The sequence below is a fragment of the Schistocerca nitens genome, chromosome 4, assembly GCF_023898315.1.
Source record: "Schistocerca nitens isolate TAMUIC-IGC-003100 chromosome 4, iqSchNite1.1, whole genome shotgun sequence".
Taxonomy (NCBI): Eukaryota; Metazoa; Arthropoda; class Insecta; order Orthoptera; family Acrididae; genus Schistocerca; species Schistocerca nitens.
Window position 1 is genome coordinate 290495442 of NC_064617.1, and position 18786 is coordinate 290514227.

At 44.6% G+C, this 18786-nt stretch overlaps 1 protein-coding gene across 5 annotated transcripts in view; it reads right to left on the bottom strand.

The window, feature by feature from the left end:
• LOC126253585 (rab11 family-interacting protein 4) overlaps nt 1-18786 on the bottom strand; it is a 968661-nt gene that overhangs the window by 257633 nt on the left and 692242 nt on the right. For 4 of the 5 annotated variants that reach the window (XM_049955014.1, XM_049955013.1, XM_049955012.1 and 1 more), the window contains 2 exons: nt 16987-17137; nt 7412-7501 (listed from right to left, as the gene is read on the bottom strand). In XM_049955014.1, the coding sequence (XP_049810971.1) occupies nt 7412-7501; nt 16987-17137 (241 nt within the window). The remainder of the gene's footprint in view (nt 1-7411; nt 7502-16986; nt 17138-18786) is intronic. The other variant, XM_049955015.1, reaches the window with a different exon arrangement.

Genomic DNA, 18786 nt, shown 5'->3' on the forward strand with positions numbered 1-18786 from the left:
ACAAAAAGGTAAAATTAAAAAAAAAAAACGCAAAGCAAAAATATATCAAACATCGTTTCAATATTTCGTTGAAAGTGTATGAAATATGTTTCTGTTATTCATAAACAACTTCCGCATTTATCAGTAACAGCAAGATATTCTTGCGTTTGATCATGATGAAGAGCATTCTATATATCAAACATCGTTTCAATATTTCGTTGAAAGTGTATGAAATATGTTTCTGTTATTCATAAACAACTTCCGCATTTATCAGTAACAGCAGGATACTCTTGCGTTTGATCATGATGAAGAGCGTTCTATTGAGTACAAAATAACAACGATAATTATGGATTTTTTTGTTTGTGCGTGTAAACTGTACTTACATCAGAAATAATCGCTTTAGTTACATAAAAGAACAGAAGTTATGCGATCAACCAATTTTTATTACTTATAAAATGCAATTGTAAGTAGGCTGTTTAGGTTTTTATGCTGGCTGTGCTGTGTGCAGTCTGTGGCTGGCTGGCATTGTTGGAACATTTGCTATTGTAGTGTTGGGCAGTTGGCTGTTAACAGCTCGTAGCGTTGCGCAGTTGAAGGTGAGCCGCCAGCAGTGGTGGATGTGGGGAGAGAGATGGCGGAATTTTAAGAGCAGACGATCTGGACGTGTGTCCGCCAGAAAGAGTAAATTTGTAATACTGGATATCATGAACTGATATATAATGACTTTTGAACACTATTAAGGTTTTGCTAACTATGCCTATCAGTAGTTAGAGCCTTCAGTATTTAGAATCTTTTATTTAGCTGGCTGTATTGCAGTAGTTCGAGTAACGAAGATTTTTGTGAGGTAAGTGATTTGTGAAAGGTATAGATTATTGTTAGTCAGGGCCATTCTTTTGTAGGGATTTTTGAAAGTCAGATTGCGTTGCGCTAAATATATTGTGTGTCAGTTTAAGCACAGTCATTTATAATTTTTGAGGACGTTTCATGGGCCTGACTAACAATAACCTATACCTTTCACAAATCACTTACCTCGTTCGCATCCTTAAACTTGGAGTAATTCTGAGAGTGCTTAGTCTCATAATGACGTTTTATATTGTATTCTTTGAAGACTGATATTGCTTCATTGCAAATAATACACATTGGTTTGTTGCTTGACTCCACCACGACATATTGACATCCCCACTGCTCTTTAAAAATTCTACATTCACTGTCAACCTTTCGTTCCTTTTCCACATTTGTACAGAACACAAAAGGTTGTAACCTGAAAATGAAATTGTGCTATTTAATACTAATAAAACTAGGGAGTAATCTGCCTAAACAAAATGCAATGAATTTATTTTTAAGGTACTTTAATTACTAAATTAAATACAGTTACACTGTAGTTCCACTAAAAAATACAGTCAAAAAATATTCAAGTCGTGCTATATGGATTTCGATTTTCAGATTTTCCTTGTCTCTTCGAATTCAAACTTTGATTTGTCCCACACTTCGTCGTCTCATCTACTAGTACAGCGCATAAAACACTAAAAAAACTCTTGAGACACTCGCAACATAGACACAATAACGCAACAGAACTATCAAATATGTGCTCTGGCTCTGCTACTCGCTACAAAACTACATAACTAAGCTTATTGTTGCGCCGCTTGAAATAACAATGCGTTGACATACTCTTATCTCTGTTAAGTCTTGCAGTAATGGTGTTGCTAATAATGATTTTGAGATTTCGTTAACTTTGCAGGACGCTTTCGTGAAGAATGTGCTGTGACATACTTTTTTGTCGGTGAAATTCGCCAGAATTTCGGTCAGGTACGTCCACCAATCAAAATTATGTAATTAAATAAAAATCGTAGTTCGTTTCAGTGGTAGCTATTCCTTCAACCTTAGGTTTTTGCAATTTCATCTTTCCTTTAGCCTTACATTACGGTGATCATGGAGTGCTAGGGTGCTTTAATCCCACCAGATAAATCTTGGCCCTCATGACTTCGTGGAGGAGTCAATGTGGCCCGCGGACTAAAAAGTTTGGAGACCCCTGGCTTAGAGTGTACAATATTGTCAGTCCACTGACCGAACATGCTGGGCTACCGTGCTGGCAACGGTTAGGCTGCGGAGACGGTCTTCCCGAGCTTTTTTTTTTTTTTCTTACAATATTGCGGACCTTAGTCAGAACTCTCCATTGTGAGGTGACATACGCTTGATAGCCTACTAAGTTACTATTCAGCTTTCGGAATGGTAATATTTATATAACAGCTGTGGGTGTAGTATCACAGCCATGCAAAAAAGGAAGGAACTCACAGTAATTATACGGTTACAATTGGCTGAATGAGGCAGCAGGCGGCAGAATACAAGACACGCAAGAAGACGGTCGATACAAAGGTTGCCAGGGCGACAATGGCCTACATTCTTATTTCAATGCCCGGCTGTTGTATTTTTAGCCTCGGAACCGCCTGAAAATGGCCGCAACTACAGTGCAAGTATATTTCTTTCCCGCCTCTAAGAAGCAAGGCATAAGGTCATGGAATGTAACAGAAGCGCTATAATGAATCACTGTTTTCACTTCCTTCTTTAAATTTTTAACACCGTCGCAAATGCTTCAAATGCGAAACTCTAATAGCGTTGCAAAGGCCTTTTTCCCTTTTTTTTACGAATGTTACTTATAGGTTTTTCTAGACGCTATTTTATGTCTGGCAGCAGTATTCATGGTACATTTATTTCCTAACGAAGTATTTTGTCAGCAATCAATGACAGTTTAAAAACATCTCTGTTCTTTACACGTGCTAAACTGAATTGAAATCTTATGTTAATTGAAGATGAAGAAAGGAGAAATGGAAGGGGCTATTGATGTCAGCTGCAGTGGGACTTTATGCGGAATCAGTGGCATTGCAGACATCATCTGTTTATTACACTACTGGCCATTAAAATTGCTACAACTCGAAGATGGCGTGCTACAGACGCGAAATTTAACCGACAGGAAGAAGATGCTGTGATATGCAAATGATTAGCTTTTCAGAGCATTCATACAAGGTTGGCGCCCGTGGCTAGACCTACAACGTGCTGATATGAGCAAAGTTTCCAACCGATTTCTCATACACAAGCAGTAGTTAGTTGACGGGCGCTACCTGGTGAAACGTTGTTGTGATGCCTCGTGTAAGGAGAAGAAATGCGTACCGTCACGTTTCAGACTTTGCTAAAGGTTGGATTGTAACCTATCGCGATTGCGGTTTATCTTATCGCGACATTGCTGCTCGCGTTGGTCGAGATCCAATGACTGTTAGCAGAATATGGAATAGGTGGGTTCAGGAGGGTAATACGGAACGCCGTGCTGGATCCCAACGGCCTCGTATCACTAGCAGTCAAGATGACAGGCATCTTATCCGCATGGCTGTAACGGATCGTGCAGCCACGTCTCGATCCCTGAGCCAACAGATGGGGACGTTTGCAAGACAACAACCATGTGTACGAACAGTTGGACGACGTTTGCAGCAGCATGTACTATCAGCTCGGAGACCATGGCTGCGGTTACCCTTGACGGTGCATCACAGACAGGAGCGCCTGCGATGGTGTACTCAACGACGAACCTGGGTGCACGAATTGCCAAACGTCATTTTTTCAGATGAGTCCAGGTTCTGTTTACAGCATCATGATGGTCGCATCCGTGTTTGGCGACATCGCGGTGAACGCACATTGGAAGCGTGTATTCGTCATCGCCATACTGGCGTATCACCCGGCGTGATAGTATGGGGTGTCATTGGTTACACGTCGCGGTCACCTCTTGTTCGCATTGACGGCACTTTGAACCGTGAACGTTACATTTCAGATGTGTTACGACCCGTGGCTCTACCCTTCATTCGATCCCTGCAAAACCCTACATTTCAGCAGGATAATGGACGACCGCATGTTGCAGGTCCTGTACGGGCCTTTCTGGATACAGAAAATGTTCGTCTGCTGCCCTGGGCAGCACATTCTCCAGATCTTTCACCAATTGAAAACGTCTGGTCAATGGTGGCCGAGCAACTGGCTCGTCACAATACGCCAGTCACTACTCTTGATGAACTGTGGTATCGTGCTGAAGCTGCATGGGCAGCTGTACCTGTACACGCCATCCAAGCGCTGTTTGACTCAATGCCCAGGCGTATCAAGGCCGATATCACGACCAGAGGTGGTTGTTCTGGGTACTGATTTCTCAGGATCTATGCACCCAAATTGCGTGAAAATGTAATCACATGTCAGTTCTAGTATAATATATTTGTCCAATGAATATCCGTTTCTCATCTGCATTTCTCCTTGGTGTAGCAATTTTAATGGCCAGTAGTGTAGCATGGAAACTGCTACTGAATACTTCTACACTAGAGTAGGCTAAAGAAGACAAGTGACAACTACAGTGGGCTTGGTGCGACTGCTCCGCGGATCGCATTTACGGTACCACAAACGGTCAAGTACGTGATTTTGTAAACACTGATCAGCCAGAGCATTATGACCACCGATCTTCTGTCCAAATAACCCGTCCAGGCGATAGCAGCGTCATCTGGCGAGGAATGACTGCTAGTCAGACAAACGCACAGTGCATATGGTATCAGTGAGCGTGCTGTCCGCCTGTAGAATGGGGAAAGCGCGCGATTTGTCTGAACCTGACCAATGGAAGATTGTGACGGCCTGGAGGCTCGGCACGAGCATTTCGGAAGCTGCACGACTTGCTGGGTATTCGAGGAGTGCTGTGGTGAGTGACTTCAGCAAGTGGCGAAACCAAGGTGATACCATGTCCAGACGTCGTAGGTTTGGGCGGCCACTCCTCATAACAGATGTCGGGCGCCGTAGGCTGGGCAGACTGGGAAAACAGGACAGGCGGCGAACTGTGGTAGAACTATCGCCAGACTTTAATGGTAGGCAAAGTAGAAGTGTGTCTGAACACATAGTGCACAGAACGCTCCTAACGATGGGCCTCCGCAGCAGACGATCCATGCGTGTCCCAATGTTAACACCACGACATCGGCAACTACGACTGAAATGGGCACCTGACCATCGGCACTTGACGTTGGCGCAGCAGCAGAGAATTGCATGGTCTAATGAATCCTGATGTCTTCCTCATCATGCCGTTGGGAGGGCATCAATCCGTCGTCTTCCAGGGGAACAGCTCCTTGACACCAGTACTGCAGGATGCAGAGGCCAGCTAGCGGCGGATCCATTATGCTCTGGAGAACATTCGTATTGGCAGGGCACCATGACGGCCAAGGAGTATCGTGCACTGGTTGCAGACCACGTACACCTCTTCATGACGATCATGTTTCCCGACAGCAGTGGCACTTATCAACATGATAATGTGCCGTGACACAATGCCAGGAGTGTAATACAGTAGTTCGAGGAACACGGAAACGAGTTCCGGTTGATGTGCAGCCCTCCCAACTCGCCAGCTGTGAACCCGATGTGATTAAACGTGGCGTCAGAGCTCATCGCCCCCTCCTAGGAATTTATGGCAATTAGGTGAGTTGTGTGCGCAGAAGTGGTGCTGTCTCCCTCCAGCGAACTACCACGGCCTCTTTGCTTCCATGCCATGACGTGTCGGCGCTGTTATCCGTGCCAAAAATGGACATACCGGCTATGAGGTAGGTGGTCAGAATGTTCTGGTTGATCAGTGTATGCAGGTATGGCAACGCCAATTGTTGTCGCAGCTCTAAAGACGACTTCTGTTTTCGCGTGAAACCGTTTGTGCTTCGCAGTTGAAAGCTGGCAACAGCACTGCTAAAGTGCGCGTCATTTACGACGGCGGCCGAGTTTAGGTTCATTCTGCGCATCTGACGTCACAAAACACAGTCAGCCAATGAACAGAGAACGACGTTGCCAGAGTTCGACTGCAGTGCAGAGCACAGACGAGTGTCTTCGGTTTTAGAAACGTTCAGTCATAGATAAAGTAACTGAACAAAAGCAATGTCTTGATAGCAGACTTTCTTTTATAGAAAATTTGGAAAAAGCATTCTTTATACCAATTGCTTCATACTCTATTAATTAATTAAACCAAACAAGCAATAAGCCTCCTAATTCAGGTGATAGCAAGGAAAGGTGTTTGTATCATTCTCACAAACCGCATTAAAGAACAGCGGTAATTGTTTATTTCCTATTGTACTTCGACGAAACGTGAGTAATTCATAGTCATACTAACAGTGTTTGTCGGTATTTTGCGTTCTATTTTAGAGTCCTCCAGCAGTTTTCTAAACTGATGGGCTGCGTTAGCATAATGATTAACGTGCTTGGCTGTAAAGTGGAAGGTTCTAAGTTCAAACCTTGTTTGGTGCTTAATAATTTCTGTATTTAAAAACAATATCGAAGTGTCTTAGTTCGTGAGTTTAATTCGTTTGAATGTGATTTTTTGAAATTTCTAGAGCTTTGTCTCTGCATTACAATCATAATAAGTTTTCAGTTTTCCTAATTTTTTCCTCCAATATTTCTTTTCACAGGAATTAAAAACACTGAAAAGGCACACATACAATATTCATGTTACCTGTTTTGTTTGTATATCTTCTCTTCCGCAGTCGCTGTTTTATTATTCATATTGAGAAACATTTTTTTGCGACAGTATTAAAAGTATTATTTAGAGCAGAATTTCTGCTCGTACATTGCCGAGCTACTTGATTCTCTGACGCATTTCTTTGCTTCGCTGCTTTGGCAACATCATATTCAATGTTTTCGTCAATTGATCTATGTTTTGGCAAGTATTTGCTGTCCGTTGTAACAAACACAAATTGTTTGTGCACTGCGCCTCACTGACAATATATTTTAGTTTCTATGTTTTATTACGTCCACAATTCAATTTTGTGTACTTCGCCAACTTTGTTTTAATCAGAACGTTTTAGAAAAAAGCGGAATGACTCTGGTATAAATAAAAGTTTTATTACAGTCGCTAAAGATGGAATATTTCCCAATTTATAAACACTGTTTATGTTATAAAGGGTGTTAATTTTAACTGGGGACATAGAAATCTCTTGAAAACAACACACAGAGCCAAAAGAAATCCTAATGAAAATTAGTTCCTCTCGGAAGGGGACATCCAATTATAACAAATTTGACCACAAATTCGTCGGATTTGGTATCATTGGATGTCCCCCTCAGATACAAACAAATTGCACAGCGCGGAATGCGCGGAGCACGTCTCTGCAGCAGCGAAAGGGTTAATGCGGCCGTGGTGGCTTTACTTCATAAACTGCGCGCTCCCCCCTAAACTTAAGTTTGCGAACTATACTATACTATGGCGCTGCTTCTCTTGGCGCGTGTGTCGTTCGCAACTGGCAACGCAGCAATCTCCCGCGTCTGGGCGGGCATACTCGAGCCGCCAAGATAAAAAGAATTGAACTATAGCTGCCAGTGATCTTTCGCCGACTCTACTACAGAATAGGGTTACTTATTGGACTTAATCTCGTAATTATTAGATGAGGAAATAGCTTACCTGGCCTGGGGCGCCTCGCCATCCAGCTCGATGTCACCGCTCTCGCCGTAGCACTCGAAGCTCTCTCCGTCCGAAAGGCTCGAGCACTGGCTGCAAGTACAAACCAACACAACGACGCTAAAAACCAGCTGCAATGCCGTGTTATGCGTGGATCACAATAGCGAACTGTTAATAGATAGGCATGGAAGAGCGGCGACCTTTTCTTTGCTGCACTACCCCAGCGTAACCCGCCTCCGTGCCCGAGGTCGCTAATGCACGGCTGTGGGGTGGCGCTTCACCTTGGGATAAGCCGGTTCGAATCCTGGTGGTGGAAAAGATTTTCACTCCCAGCACTTGGCTGGCAAGGGGAGGGGAGAGGTAGGGCGTCCCAGCAATTGGCTGGCAAGGGAAGGAGAGAGGGGGGGGGGCGTAATGATTCTGATTAGCAGATTTTCCGCCAATATCTTGGTATTAATATCAAACTTCTTAGCAGGCATGTGACATCTGATGACGACCCGTCCGTCGGATGGGCATGTTACGCTTGGCGTCCCTCTTGGTGCTGTTCGCGAGGAGTAAGCTACGTATGAGCCGGCACCAGGGTTCACCCTTCCCTTCTCATATCGTCTTCACCATACAACACAAACATTATACTACACTACACATACTTCGTCATACTTCAGATCGTGTGTTGTGTATTGAACCGGGGACCTTTAAACGACGGAGAGGCTTCGTCCCGCCGTAGCTCTCAGTGGTTCATAAACACCACAACAGGCTACAGCAGTCCACTCACCTCACCGCCGCCCCACACCGAACCCAGGGTTATTGTGCGGTTCGGCCTCCAGTGGACACCCCGGGAACGTTTCATATCAGACGAGTGTACCCCAAATGTTTGCATGGTAGAGTAATTATGGTGTACGCGTACGTGGAGACAGTGTTTGCACAGCAATCGCCGACATAGTGTAACTAGGGGGAATAAGGGGAAACAGCCCGCATTCGCCTTAAAAATCATCCACAGGCTTGCCGGCACACCGAACCTCGTCATTAATCCGACGGGTGGATTCGTGCCGGGGATCGGCACGCCTTCCATCTCGGGAAGCAACGCGTTAGACCACGCGGCTAGCCGGCCGGGCTACTTCAGATTCATCTACATCTACATACATATTCCGCAAGCCACCTGACGGTGTGTGGCGGAGCGTACCTTGAATACCTCTATCGGTTCTCCCGATAATGGGCATGTAACTCTAATGCACCTGATGATGGCAGCATGTTGCCGAAACGTGTGATACTAATAAATATTAGTAGAAAGTGACAGAAGCAGAAAGAATTAGTTTACAAATACTATAGTCACTCGGAAAACACGGTAATTTCCCTCTTAGACGAATCCCCTACTCAAAATTGAATTTAATCACATGCGAAAATTTATAATTTCCTAAAAGGAAACCAATACAAAACGACCACTTCTTGTCTTGAGGAAGGAAGCAAAGATTTTGTTTCCGTAATACCTAATTCGAATGTCTTACAATAAGTGATTCATGCCATGTAAGTGACTCACTGCACGATTACACTCAACAACCGAGCTAGGTTAATAGTTGGCTCCTTTTACCGACCTCCCGACTCAGCAGCATTAGTGGCAGAACAACTGAGAGAAAATTTGGAATACATTTCACATAAATTTTCTCAGCATGTTATAGTCTTAGGTGGAGATTTCAATTTACCAGATGTAGACTGGGACACTCAGATGTTTAGGACGGCTGGTAGGGACAGAGCATCGAGTGACATTATACTGAGTGCACTATCCGAAAATTACCTCGAGCAATTAAACAGAGAACCGACTCGTGGAGATAACATCTTGGACCTACTAATAACAAACAGACCCGAACTTTTAGACTCTGTATGTGCAGAACAGGGAATCAGTGATCATAAGGCCGTTGCAGCATCCCTGAATATGGAAGTTAATAGGAATATAAAAAAAGGGAGGAAGGTTTATCTGTTTAGGAAGAGTAATAGAAGGCAGATTTCAGGCTACCTAACAGATCAAAACGAAAATTTCTGTTCCGACACTGACAATGTTGAGTGTTTATGGAAAAAGTTCAAGGCAGTCGTAAAATGCGTTTTAGACAGGTACGTGCCGAGTAAAACTCTGAGGGACGGGAAAAACTCACCGTGGTTCAACAACAAAGTTAGGAAACTACTGCGAAAGCAAAGAGAGCTTCACTCCAAGTGTAAACGCAGCCAAAACCTCTCAGACAAACAGAAGCTAAACGATGTCAAAGTTGGCGTAAGGAGGGCTACGCGTGAAGCGTTCAGTGAATTCGAAAGTAAAATTCTATGTACCGACTTGACAGAAAATCCTAAGAAGTTCTGGTCTTACGTTAAATCAGTAAGTGGCTCGAAACAGCATATCCAGACACTCCAGAATGATGATGGCATTGAAACAGAGGATGACACGCGTAAAGCTGAAATACTAAACACCTTTTTCCAAAGCTGTTTCACAGAGGAAGACCGCACTGCAGTTCCTTCTCTAAATACTCGCACAAACGAAAAAATGGCTGACATCGAAATAAGTGTCCAAGGAATAGAAAAGCAACTGGAATCACTCAACAGAGGAAAGTCCACTGGACCTGACGGGATACCAATTCGATTCTACACAGAGTACGCGAAAGAACTTGCCCCCCTTCTAACAGCCGTGTACCGCAAGTCTCTAGAGGAACGGAAGGTTCCAAATGATTGGAAAAGAGCACAGGTAGTCCCAGTCTTCAAGAAGAGTCGTCGATCAGATGCGCAAAACTATAGACCTATATCTCTGACGTCGATCTGTTGTAGAATTTTAGAACATGTTTTTTGCTTGCGTATCATGTCGTTTTTGGAAACCCAGAATCTACTCTGTAGGAATCAACATGGATTCCGGAAACAGCGATCGTGTGAGACCCAACTCGCTTTATTTGTTCATGAGACCCAGAAAACATCAGATAAAGGCTGCCAGGTAGATGCTATTTTCCTTGACTTCCGGAAGGCGTTCGATACAGTTCCGCACTGTCGCCTGATAAAGAAAGAGCCTACGGAATATCAGACCAGCTGTGTGACTGGACTGAAGAATTTTTAGCAGACAGAACACAGCATGTTGTTATCAATGGAAAGACGTCTACAGACGTTAAAGTAACCTCTGGCGTGCCACAGAGGAGTGTTATGGGACCATTGCTTTTCACAATATATATAAATGACCTAGTAGATAGTGTCGGAAGTTCCATGCGGCTTTTCGCGGATGATACTGTAGTATACAGAGAAGTTGCAGCATTAGAAAACTGCAGCGAAATGCAGGAAGATCTGCAGCGGATAGGCACTTGGTGCAGGGAGTGGCAACTGACCCTTAACATAGACAAATGTAATGTATTGCGAATACATAGAAAGAAGGATCCTTTATTGTATGATTATATGATAGCGGAACAAACACTGGTAGCAGTTACTTCTGTAAAATATCTGGTAGTATGCGTGCGGAACGATTTGAAGTGGAATGATCATATAAAATTAATTGTTGGTAAGGCGGGTACCAGGATGAGATTCATTGGGAGAGTCCTTAGAAAATGTAGTCCATCAACAAAGGAGGTGGCTTACAAAACACTCGTTCGACCTATACTTGAGTATTGCTCATCAGTGTGGGATCCGTACCAGATCGGGTTGACGGAGGAGAAAGAGAAGATCCAAAGAAGAGCGGCGCGTTTCGTCACAGGGTTATTTGGTAACCGTGATAGCGTTACGGAGATGTTTAGCAAAGTGGCAGACTCTGCAAGAGAGGCGCTCTGCATCGCGGTGTAGCTTGCTGTCCAGGTTTCGAGAGGGTGCGTTTCTGGATGAGGTATCGAATATATTGCTTCCCACTACTTATACCTCCCGAGGAGATCACGGAGCGCGCACGGAGGCTTTCAGACAGTCGTTCTTCCCGCGAACCATACGCGACTGGAACAGAAAAGGGAGGTAATGACAGTGGCACGTAAAGTGCCCTCCGCCACACACCGTTGGGTGGCTTGCGGAGTATAAATGTAGATGTAGATGTAGAATGAGATTCTCACGCTCATCCGTCGTTAATTACACTGCTGGCCACCCAATAGACAAACCAAGAAGGACCGGAGATATCACAGCCAAACTGATTTGCTATAACCGCTGCTACACGCCTCGGCATTGAATCAAAGAGGCTCTGGATGTGTTATTGGGGTATAGGAATCCACGCTGATTCCACATGTTGCCAAAAGCTGATCTGGTGTAGCACTAAGTGGTGTATACCGGGCAAGTCGATCCGCAATCATCGACTGGACATTTTCGACAGGCGAGAGATCGGGAGAACTGAGGCCAAGGGAGCAATGCAATACGATCGGCGATGAAGAAGTCTTGAACACTGCGTGGCACGTGTGATCACGCAATCGCGCATTATCATGTTCCATGGTGGCCGTCGGCAAACTCCGAAGATATGAGAGGACCACAGGGTCCAACACTTCAGAGACGTAACGGTGGCTGGTTAGTGTACCGGCAATGCGCACTGGGGGGGGGGGGGGGAGGAGGGGGCAGGGCGGCGGCAGTGGATTCCAATACCACCCCAGACCATTAAATATAGTGCAGGACTATCATGGCAAGGTATAAGGCAACAGTTAAACAATCTTCCAGCACGATGTTTCCAGACTCCAATCCGACCATCGTGGTGGTGTAGGCAGAATCGGGATTCGTCGATAAAAACAGCGTCGTTGCATTAGTTTGTCCACGCCCGTCGCTCATCGCGCCATTGCGGGCGCAAATACCTGTGGTGTTGAGCCAGTGGTAAACGCAGCAGCCCCGGGGGATTAGCCGAGCGGTCTCAGGCACTGCAGTCGTGGACTGTGCGGCTGGCCCCGGCGGAGGTTCGAGTCCTCCCTTGGGCATGGATGTGTGTGTTTGTCCTTAGGATAAATTAGGTTAAGTAGTGTGTAAGCTTAGTGATTGATGACCTTAGCAGTTAAGTTCCAAAGGTTTCACATGCATTTGAACATTTTTTTTTTTTTTGAAACGCAGCCCACTCTGCTGCAAACGACGTCGACTGGTACGCGCAGACACTGCCTGTTGCGCAACTGACCGAGTTTGTTATGATATGGTTCGTAATGTGGCAGAGCGGACCATCACTGCCATGTGCACAAACGCCTGTCACCACCTGTAGTGGTGCAACGAGGTGAGTGCAATCGGTTCCGCAGGTCTGTCATTCCCCCCTGCATTCAGTGGTTACAGATCATCACAGTTGCTCGTTTCCGTACGCCACGATCACCGATTTCTCTGAAGGATAATCCGCAATCCCTATACACAACTGTTCTTTCTCGGTCGTAATCCGAAACGTACTCTAAAGACGCTTGCTTTCTTCTACGAGGCATAATGAAGCTGCTCTCGTTAAACAACCCCACAAAAGAACAACTCCAGTACGTCGACACAGCCCCCTGTTCCCCCTTTATACACGAAGATATGCAAATATTTTAATATGTTATTCTACAAGTAAAACCAAACAAAAAAGTTCATATAAACATAGTAACGTATGTGATTCGGTTGTTCAGCTACCACACTTTAACTCCTTAAGGGACTTTATACACTACTGGCCATTAAAATTGCTACACCACGAAAATGACGTACTACAGACGCGAATTTAACCGACAGGAAGAAGATGCTGTGATATGCAAATTATTAGCTTTTCAGAGCATTCACACAAGGTTGGGGCCTTTCTGGATAAAGAAAATGGTCGACTGCTGCCCTGGCCAATACATTCCCCAGATCTCTCACCAGTTGAAGATGTCTGGTCAATGGTGGCCGAGCAACTGGCTCGTCGCAATATACCAGTCACTACTCTTGATGAACTGTGGTATCGTGTTGAAGTTGCATGAGCAGCTGTACCTGTACACCCCATGCAAGCTCTGTTTGACTCAATGCCCAGGCGTATCAAGGCCGTTATTACGGCCTGAGGTGGTTCTTCTGGGTACTGATTTCTCAGGATCTATGCACCCAAATTGCGTAAAAATGTAATCACATGTCAGTTCTAGTATAATGTATTTGTCCAATGAATACCCGTTTATCATCTGCATTCCTTTTGGTGTTGCAATTTTAATGGGCAGTAGTATATTTCGAGAGGTCTGGAGGTGCAGCCGGAGTAGGAGTTGTGTTACAGAACCGAGGATAGAGTATTGGTTCCTACTCGTCATCACATTGAACTCCGTACTGTTTTAAGCTGGTGAATATTTTGTGTATTGTAATTACGAAACTGACTTAGTTTTCACGTATCTTTGATGACTGTTCTGGTGATGCTCTCAACGTAACTTGGCCGCATTTGATAAGCGTATTTTCTGTCTGTATTTTAACTGAATATTGTAGGACCACTTCAGGTTTATTTGAGATGTTCTTTCCTGAATTAACATAGTTTAACGTAGTTCTTTTTAATTGTTGTGTACATAGTTCCGCGTAGTCAGCGCGTACACAACTTTCCCACTAGAGCGCGCCCCGCTAAGCACAACAGCGCAGGCACAGCGCTCGTCCGTCTCCCCACTACGAGATGACGCTGCCTTAGAGACGGACCAAATTCTGCTTCCGCCGATCCGCGTATTAATATGTAACGCAGCCAACCAGATTGCTGCTAACGTAGAACCTTTTCTCCTCGAGGATCACACTCGCGCAGTGATATCTGAACGCGCGAGGTATTATAACGAGTGTACAGACCTCCGACTAGTCAATCTGCATTTGTCTGCACCAGTCTGTACGAGTTCTACATTTGTCTGTACCAGTCTATAGTCAAGTTTCAGTCTGCACCTAATAATATTACCATATTCCTGTACATAGCCATGAAGATAAATGAATAGACACATTGTCAAGTATCAGAGATATATGTGAGAATAAGATTAACGTACCAATACCGAAGGAACTTCAGATTGTCAATTGTAAATAGCATCCAGAACCAAGTTAAGTAATTTTTATGATTGTTATTATTTTAAATTAATGTGTGTGAAAATTAATCAAGTTCTGTTTAAAGTTGGTCACTGTCAACCTGCTACTCTAAGCGCGCAAGTGGCATTTCTATCGTCTGACCTAACGACAGAAGATAAACACGCCACGATAAGACCACGAGACATATTGCTGACATTCGCCTACTTCGTTAGAGCGACAAGTCAAATAATCTGATGGTGTGTGTACCGAAGGTCTTACAGTACGCACACCACAGTAATCTATATCAATTACAAATATTTAGAAGAGAACCCTTGTCATTAAGTTATTCATTTAATTTTATTTTGTATTTCTGTGTATTTTATTAACTCGCAGTTCAATCCATGCACAGACTATTCTACTGCAGGATAACAGTTATGGGTTTTATTTGCAGCTAATTAACTGCGGGGCGTGAGAGCAGAGGCGCGTAGCTCGACCCCATGAATACATCGAGGTTTTCTTTTTAAATCGTGCATCGTCCAAGTACCTAAAGTGCGAGTAACCACAGGTTTGGGGTGCTATTTAGGAGAGTAACTACATTAGTAGTCGCCATTAGGTACAGTTGCAGTGTAGCATGGAAAGCTGCATCAAACCAGCCTTCGGACTTAAGAAAACAACAACACAGGACTGAAAGCCGTACGGCAGTTACCTACTGTTATTCTAAAAGATAATATAAAATTTTATTGTGACTAGTGTATGGGAAATGACTTTAACAATTCACAGATCGGTGGATGATTTACAAAAAGAACATGCGCGTAATGGAGGTTGCCTGTATGAGGATCACGGGATGATAGCATGGGAACGCCTTCTTCAGGACGAAGGGCCAGTAAGAGCAGGCAGAAAAACTTTACAGCTTCCTAATCGTCAATGCATATCGCTACGCCATAAGTACTACAGGGACAGGGTCACCAGAAAGAGCACATCGATAATGTGTCCTTTGGTCGACTCGGAGAACACTATTTCAACGTGGCTAGTAAGCCATTTACGACCGTAGATGTCGCTCAGCGACTAGAAGTGTGAGCGTGTGGGTGCTATTCTGTCATTCTGCACAATGGATTAATCTGAGATGTACCCTTTACCCTATGGCTTCTGCAAGATGCAATTTCCACCTCCACACCACTACAGAAGTCAGACAGACGGTCCTAACGTTCTAAGGAGAAATGCCTGAAAACTTTCAGCAACAAATATCTTCTGGAGTCGTCTGCTGTAAGGGAACGACACAAAAATTCACAAAATTTCTTACCTAACTAGTGGGATACTTGGGTACTGGAGTACTGCTAGTTAGTGTAAGAAAACCATGAAACTATTATTTATTTTGCAAAAAAATCTGAGAAATCACAATGGCACTTTTAGTTATGAACTGAGCAAGTTATTTCCAGGTTCTTTTCGGAATGTGAGGTTACCTCTTAAGGACAGGATTCGCTAATGAAATTTCTATATAAACTTTAAGATTGTTATTGACTTGGCAGAATGACTGAGAGCTGCGCCTACTCAACTTGAATGATTATCTGTTAGAATGTTGCTAGGTACGGTCGAGACTGTCGCGTGTGAAATGCAGTGAAGTGTACTGTTGTGGAGGAAATACGAGGCTCGCAAGAGCTGTAGCGCACAATACCGTAAGCTGCGATGACTGCTGTCTCCGCCGCTCGCTGCTGACAAATAACATAACTCTCGTTCTATCTCGATTGACCTTTGCCAATCATACTCTCACTACACCTTGATGAAGTCAAGGACTCCTATTCGCCCCTAGTCTAACTATTGGCGTCGTACACCAGTCAGATAACCAGTCCACCACGATGCCACTCAAACATTCGCTCGCAGGTGTTTAACTATAACTGTGTTCGTTCACACCGCACAATAAGTGAGGTGGCCACACTCCGATTCGCTCTCGACGGAGGTGCTCTCCCAGTGAAGTACTGAGGAGAGACTTGTTCCTCGCTCTTTGAGTACATGTACGAGCGCACACGCTCTCGTTATGTGTTCTCGCTCTATATCTTTCAGTCTCTTCCATTACTTCTTCAGCTTAAGGCGTCAGGAATATCGTCTGCCAATCAGCATTGCTCTTCTAAACTGGAGAATGACGTTTCGTTTAAGGCGACCAATCCGGAAATCTGAAGCATCGGCGTTTGGTGTTAGCTGTCTCCCAGTGAAAACCTCTGAAACTAGTGCTATGTGTGTAAAGAATGTGTAGGCTGGACGCTCGCACACAATGTAGCGGAATTTTCTTTTAAGCCGAACACGGGGTCGTTCTCCCCTTTCACTCGGGCAAACGCTGTCCGCTCCACGGGCGGTCGCCGTCCGACGTAGATAGGCTGAATCGTCCTCTGAAAGGACCGACCTCTCAGCGTGTGGTCCGCCTCTCTCGAACTAAAAGCTCTTGTGGCCGTCGTGTCTTGAATGTGTGTGTGTATGCCAGCTTCGAGTATCTCAACCCCAGTGCGCACTAGTTATTTGCGTATCGTTTACATGAATTCATACAACGTTGACTTTATCTTATCGAGTTTGGGTTCGAATGAAGCGTCTTGATGTGCGGAATATGATTGTGAGGGTCGAATATGTAAGCACTGAAGGTCAGGAGACCACGACGTCTTACAGAAGGAACGCAAGCTGGCTGTGCTGACCTCTTTCCGTTGAGCTCCGGCGAGGTGCTGCCTCCGAGGGCGGAGTCGGCGTCGTCCGTGGAGGCGGGCGGCGTCGCGACGGCGAGGGGCGGGGCGTCGTCGTGGCTGGTCAGCAGGAAGCTGGGCGGCTCCACCATCCTGCCCTCGTCACCTGCAACAGCGCAGGACGCGCTCGTCAGCGGGAGACATGTGGCACTGGCCGGGTACACCCGAAAACTCAATGGAGCAAGTGGCTCTTCGCAAGTATTCCACGTTTCATTCGATAAAATCACTGAAATTACGAAGTACGAGCAGTTCCTATTGACACATGCAACTTTTGAAATAAGTAGTGGCAGCCACATACAATTGGCAGCACTGCGGAACAGGGACCTCTGAGCTGTAAACAATCTCTCCATTATAGCTTTCCATCTACATCTACATCTACATACATACATACTCCGCAATCCACCATACGATGCGTAGCGGAGGGTACCTCGTACCACAACTAGCATCTTCTCTCCCTGTTCCACTCCCAAACAGAACGAGGGAAAAATGACTGCCTATATGACTCTGTGCGAGCCCTAATCTCTCTTATCTTATCTTTGTGGTCTTTCCGCGAAATATAAGTTGGCGGCAGTAAAACTGTACTTCAGTCAGCCTCAAATGCTGGTTCTCTAAATTCCCTCAGTAGTGATTCACGAAAAGAACGCCTCCTTTCCTCCAGAGACTCCCATCCAAGTTCCTGAAGCATTTCCGTAACACTCGCGTGATGATCAAACCTACCAGTAACAAATCTAGCAGCCCACCTCTGAATTGCTTCTATGTCCTCCTTCAATCCGACCTGATAGGGATCCCAAACGCTCGAGCAGTACTCAAGAATAGGTCGTATTAGTGTTTTACAAGCGGTCTCCTTTACAGATGAACCACATCTTCCCAAAATTTTACTAATGAACCGAAGACGACTATCCGCCTTCCCCACAACTGCCATTACATGCTTGTCCCACTTCATATCGCTCTCCAATGTTACGCCCAAATATTTAATCGACGTGACCGTGTCAAGCGCTACACTACTAATGGAGTATTCAAACATTACGGGATTCTTTTTCTTATTCATCTGCATTAATTTTACATTTATCTATTTTAAGAGTTAGCTGCCATTCTTTACACCAATCACAAATCCTGTCCAACTCATCTTGTATCCTCATACAGTCACTCAACGACGACACCTTCCCGTCTCCAACCGAGACGAAGATTTCATTGGCAAAGAAAATTATTTATATTTTGAGAATGAGAGTATGTAGACTAATACTTCATTGCCAGAATAAGAGGCTCGCAATTTCTAATTCATGACCGCCTGAATACAGTTGCGCCAACTTTACCCACCCTTTGATGTCGAACTTCGTAACGAAATAATAACTGCACGCTCTGAAACAGTAGCGATCTGCATGAGATGTAGAAAATGGCTTCTAGTTGTTTGTCTGCAACCCGTTATTCCGCGAAGCGTTACGGGTGCTTACAGAAACACTAACTACTGGTCTGTCAGCTATGAAAATCATAGTAATCAGTCTTAAATGCACGTACACCATTTCCACTTAATGCAAGTATTATTATCTAATAACCACAAATTCTTACACAAGCAATGGCCAAGACTGGAGAACACCTACAGCCGTCCTTATGATGTCATTTATTATTTGGCTACCAGTTCCGGTGCTTCACCATCTTCAGCCCGTATACATGGTTCATCAGTGGCTAACATCTATAACTGGTTTTCGCAGACCACCTGGAACATCGTGTTGTCTCCCCAACCTTCAATTATCAACT